The 6,000-nt window shown below is 40.1% G+C and overlaps 1 protein-coding gene across 1 annotated transcript in view; it reads left to right on the top strand.

The window, feature by feature from the left end:
- The first annotated feature begins 1,864 nt into the window (after positions 1-1,864).
- bace2.L (beta-secretase 2 L homeolog) overlaps positions 1,865-6,000 on the top strand; it is a 42,837-nt gene continuing 38,701 nt past the window's right edge. Inside the window, 1 exon segment of the mRNA NM_001087146.1 lies at positions 1,865-2,399. Within this exon segment, the coding sequence (NP_001080615.1) occupies positions 2,136-2,399 (264 nt within the window). The 5' untranslated portion in view covers positions 1,865-2,135.

Below are 6,000 nucleotides of genomic sequence, written 5' to 3'. Positions count from 1 at the left end.
GATAATTGGCTTTAAGCTATATCTACTGATTTCTGTGCCGCCATTCTGATTGCACCTAAATTAACTGTTTTTCAGCATATTGATTTCAGGGTTGTGCAGTTTCAATAGAGTGCAGTCCCACCTCTAGCTTTAAGCACTTCCACAGATCTATAAATACAAAGACCACCATCCTCCCACCAATTCATCTACTGGTGCAGGGGGGGGGGGGCACCTGGAAAAAGAGATTCTGAATTTGGTGGAAGCAGATGTTTAATAATTAAGTTGTGTAATTACCAATTGTGGACAATAGAGGGAGTAAGGAAATCAACTCTAGTTCTATAGAAGGTCCCAAAAGGTTGAAAAAAAGGAAAGAGCAGGTAGAGTTCCTGGAACCATTGAACAAGTTTTGTTTGCTAAAACTCCCAACAAAAGGGTTACCGATAACAACTGACTAGGACATCCTTGAGTCTTGGCATCTTACCAATCTATGACCAATATTAGCACCCAACCCAGTGTACCCTCTTGTAAGGACAGCTATGCGCCACTAGATAGGCAGCAATGGTGCCAGGGATCCAGCTAATTTGGGGACTGGGAGAATAGGCCTTAGTGATGTAAGGCCCCATTTTTATATTATTGGTAGTTTTTTTTCAATTATTTCAATCTTTGTTCGGCAGCTCTCCAGTTTGCTATCTAGTTGCTAGGGTCCAAATTACCTTAGCAACCAGGGAGTGGTATGAATAAGAGACTGATGAAACATGACTTAGAGAAAATAACAATAAAATTGTAGCCCCACAGAGCAATTGCTTTTGCCTACTGGGGTCAGTGAGAACCCCCCCTCCCATTTGAAAGGTGTAAAAAGACAGAAGAAGAAGGCAAATAATATAAAAAAAAACTTTAGAAAGTATGTAATGAAGACCAATTGAAAAGTTGCTTGGAATGGACAATTCTATAAAATACTTAAAGTTAACTGAAAGGCGAACCACCCCTTTAAAGAGGTATTGGAATTAAAAGGGAGGGGGTCACATTTATGTTAAATTTTACTATTTTATAGGATGGCTAATTCTAAGCAACTTTTCAATTGGTCTTCATTTATTCTTTTTTTTATAGTTGTTGAATTATTTGCCTTTTTCTTCTGACTCTTTCCAGCTTTCAAATGGGGGTCACTGATTCCATCTAAAAACAAATATCCCCCTTAGTATTTTATAGAACGGCCAATTCTAAGCAACTTTTCAATTGATCCTCATTATTTATTTTTTATAGTTTTGTTAATTATTTGCCTTCTTTTCACTCTTTCCAGCTTTCACATGGGGGTCACTGACCCCATCTAAAAACAAATGCTCTGTAAGGCTACAAATGTATTGTTATTGCTACTTTTTATTACTCATCTTTCTATTCAGATCTCTCCTATTCATATTCCAGTCTCTTACTGAAATCAATGTAAGGGTCATTTGGACCCTAGAAACCAGATGGCTGAAATTACAAACTGGAGAGCTGCTGAATAAAAAGCTAAATAACTCAAAAACCACAAATAATAAAAAATGAAAACCAATTGTAAATCGTCTCAGAATATCCCTCTCCACCTCCTACTAAAAGTGAATGCAAAGGTGAACTACTCCTTTAATTGAAGAGAAACACAGGGAGCCTATCTCAGCGCAGAATTAACGCACTGTACTGGTACAGCCACCAGAGGGCGCCTAGATGCGGTTTTTGGAATCCACTTTCCCAAACTTGTTTGAAGTCATTGTTCCTTTAAGAAATTCTACAAAACTTTTTCTGGCTCCTCCCCCACTCACTGGTCTGGCTCCAGGCTGTTCTGGTGAGAGCAGGAATTCCCTATCCCAGAGCCTGACAGGCTGCAACTTCCACCCGCTCCTGGTTCCGACCTGCGAAGCTTCACAGCCCGACAAAGGGAGTCTGAGCCGCACAAAGAGAGTCTGAGCCGCTGCAGGAGGGATCGTTCCACTTGGGAGGCGATTTGCAGGGGGAGCCGCTGGTCACCAGGAGAACTTCGTGGAACAGTTTGACTCGGATTTTGCGTTGAGTTGGCGCAGAAGCCTCTCATTGCCCCTAGAACTCAGCATGTGGACTGGGGTCGGGCTGTTGCTTAGTACTTAGCCCTTCTGACTTACACCCCGACCCCCCCCCCAAGCCTCAGGATGAAGGTCCCATTGGTGAGGTTGCTGCTGCTTTGTGCGGCTGCCTGTGCCTCTAACAAATTCATTGTCCCATTAAACGTCTCCCCTGCGGAAATCAAGGGAACCCTGCCTGTGGCACCGGCGACCCCTAAGGACAAGCCTGGTCTTCTCTTGGCGTCAGACCCCGGGGGCACAATCAACTTCTTCTCTATGGTGGACAACCTGGCAGGCGACTCTGGTAGGGGCTACTATCTGGAGTTACTGATTGGCTCCCCTCCTCAGAAGGTGAGTGCAACTGGGGAGCCCTGAACATATTGGGGTCACGGGAGAGTAGTGGGGTGCAGCTCAGTCATAGGAATAGAGCAAGTCCCCCCCATCTCTTGTCCAACAAATGCCTCCCAACTGGAACTACTGAGAGCTCTGTGTTATACACCACAAGGTCATTTGGAAATTGTCCCAGTGTGTGTACCAGTATTTATATTTATATATATATTATATATACCACCAAAAAGCCAGCACTCTCGTATAAAGTGTTCATATGCCTGGGTGCACCATCAACAAGACTTCTTCATCCATTCCAAAAAGATCAGCACTCACAGGACTTCAAAATCTGAGATACATTTATTTATAAAACAGCTTAGGACTAACGTTTCTGCCCCCCCTTGAGAAAGGCCTCTGAGGGGACCGAAACGTTAGTCCTAAACTGGTTTATAAATAAATGGATCTCACAATTTTAAGTCCTGTGAGTGCTGATCTTTTTGGAATGGATATATAGTGAATAAATTACCCCCTCTTGCAAAATATAAGGATATTATAAGTCACCGAGGAGTTTAATGACCATATAAAACATGAGGCTGAAGGCTGAGTGTTTTTATACAGGTCATGGAACTCCGAGGTAACTTCTAATATCCTCATATTTTACAACAAGGGGAACTTTATTTATTATAATACACAAATTTCAGTGAGTCATGTGACAAAAATAACATCAGAACTCACCGTTTATAACTGATGACATCAGAACTCACCGTTTATAAGGATATAATTTACAAGATATTCATGGCTTTTGTGTATATATATATATATATATATATATATAATATATATATATATATATATATATATATGTGTGTGTATAGGATACCTTATCCGGAAACCCAATATCCAGAAAGCTCCGAGTCTGCCATAGACTCCATTTTATCCGAATAATCCAAATTTTCAAAAATGATTTCCCTTTTCTCTGTAATAATAAAACAGTAACTTGTACTTGACCCAAACTAAGATATAATTAATCCTTATTGGAAGCAAATCCAGCCTATTGGGTTTATTTAATGTTTAAATGAATTTCTAGTAGACTTAAGGTATGAAGACCCAAATTACGGAAAGATCCGTTATCCGGAAAACCCCAGGTCCCGAGCATTCTGTATAGCAGGTCCCATACCTGTATATATATATATATATATATCTTCACAAGGGCAGCACCCTGCTGATATCGTGTTCCCTGGGTGCATCAAGAAGACCAGCAACAGCAGGATTTTTGTGTATCAAATCAAAGTGTATTCATTTATTACATAAATAGCCAACGTGACGTTTCGGTCCACGCAGGGACCTTCCTCATATATATTTGTCATACTTGATGAAGAATCCGCACTCTCAGGACTTATACAATAAAATAATCATTTATTAACAGAACTTCAATCTGCCACTTTGAGAAAGGCTTTGGATAGGGCCGAAACGTCAGATTGAAGTTCTGTTGAAATATGATTATTTTATTTTATAAGTCCTGAAAGTGCGGATTCTTTGTCAAGTATGAAGTAAGTATTGATGTTTTTGGACCCAGGCATACAAATTGATTTTGTGGAGAGTGCTGGCAGTATTAACAATGTTCAACCACACTCCACTCAATTAGTAAATAACCCGGGTGCAACTTCATGTAGAACGAGTGCACACCGGGAAATTTCTTTTAAAAAAATCACATTTTTTATTTGAAAAAATTTGATTTTTTTAAAAGAAATTTCCCGGTGTGCACTCGTTCTACATGGATCTCTGTCTCTGTCTCTCAAAAGTGAGAAAGGCTATAGGATTAGCCGAAACGTCAGTTATTTATCTTCAATAAATTTCACAGATTTTCTTGCATCTTAAGACCTGTGAGTGCTCGCCTTTTTCCAGGATATCTTACTCACTTTGCTGATAGCACCCAGGCACCAAACACTTTTCTTACGAGTAGTGCCGGCCCAACATGGACGCTGTATAAATATACACAGTATCAGCATGTGTATCCCAGTATATATAGTGAATAAATTACCCCCTCTTGTAAAATATAAGGATATTAGAAGTTACCGAGGAGTTTCATGACTATATAAAAGCACGAGGCCGGGTGTTTTTATACAGGTCATGGAACACCGATGTAACTTCTAATATCCTCATATTTTGTTACTGGGGGCACTTAATTTATTATAATCCACAAGTTTCAGTGAGTCATGTGACACAAATGACATCACTACTCACCATTTATAACTGATGACATCAGAACACACCGTTTATAAGGATATTATTTACAAGATATTCATGGCTTTTGTGTATTTTATATATATATACACACCCACACACACACACACAGTAACAGTGTATGTACCCCAGAATATATGTATATAGTATCGGTCTGTTGAAGTACAGAATACATTTATTGATACATACTATCAGCCGGGATGTAAAATGCAGTGCTACAATGTTGTGCAGAAATACAAAATACAGTGTATAATATATGTCCGTGCTGCAATGTTTCACATTAGGTATGGCTCCCTTATTGAAGGGAAACTTTACATGCTAAAGGTAACCTGTTCTGAGCTGCCATCTACCCTCCCCCCATAACAGTCTGGTGCCAATAATAATTGGGTTAAGCGTTAGAATAGCAAGTCGCCCCCCATTTTTTGGGGTGAGGAGGGTGAGCAAGGTCACATGATCCCTATGACATGATTAGTACAATATACAAATCACAGAGGAATTAGCCTGTTGCTAAATCTTAACCCTGGCTGGTTTGGCATTCACATGATCATGTGTTCAGCACTGTCCCTTATTTATAGCCTGTCAGAATCTGCTGCACTCATTAGACCAGGTCTTAACAGTTTGTCCATTTCATCTCCCAGGTGCAAATGTAGCTGTGGGTCTAGTATCCCATGGCAACTAGATATGCTTTTTATCAACATAGAAACCTTTTTATTGGTTGATATCGGCGCCTGTGTCTTGCTCTACTAACCTAGAAGAACTCCTGTGTCAGCACTTAACCAGCCCTACTGATCTTGGCTAATCTTTGCTTTGATCCTGGGTTCCTTTTATCAGATATTTTCCTAAAATCCCTGAGTTTACACAGTACGGTCCCAGGAATGGCCTGAAGCTAACTCTAGTATTAACCCAGGGAAAGCAGCTTGGGGCTCACCTTTCCACTCTCTCATCCTGGGACATGATAAAGGAAAGCCATAATAACATGTTTACATTCTTTGTTGTACTTTGCCTTTAAACCCCCCCCCCTTTTTAACTGGGCCGACAGCTAAATTCCTAACGTCCAGTTTTTAAACCAGCTAAGCAGGAACAGCAGTAACTAGTACTGTAATGAACTGACAGGTAGTATTATTTCCTTAACACACACCTGGGGCTTAAACCAGTATCCCATTCCTTAGCCTGTTTGTGTAATACAGCGAGACATTTTCTACTTACTGGTCTGCTGTCCATTCAAGGAGAACTAAAGCATAAAATTGGAGAACATAATGTTGCAGAGTTTGCACAGGGTCTAGTAACCCATAGCAACCATTCAGATTTATAAAATACTAATAAATACATTTCCAGTATGGACTAAGACTTTTTGAACTGTTGTTTTGTTCTGATTTCATAA

Source organism: Xenopus laevis, chromosome 2L (genome assembly GCF_017654675.1).
Source record: "Xenopus laevis strain J_2021 chromosome 2L, Xenopus_laevis_v10.1, whole genome shotgun sequence".
Classification (NCBI taxonomy): domain Eukaryota; kingdom Metazoa; phylum Chordata; class Amphibia; order Anura; family Pipidae; genus Xenopus; species Xenopus laevis.
The sequence above is the reverse complement of the archived record's forward strand: the minus strand, read 5'-3'. Positions and strand labels throughout refer to the sequence as shown.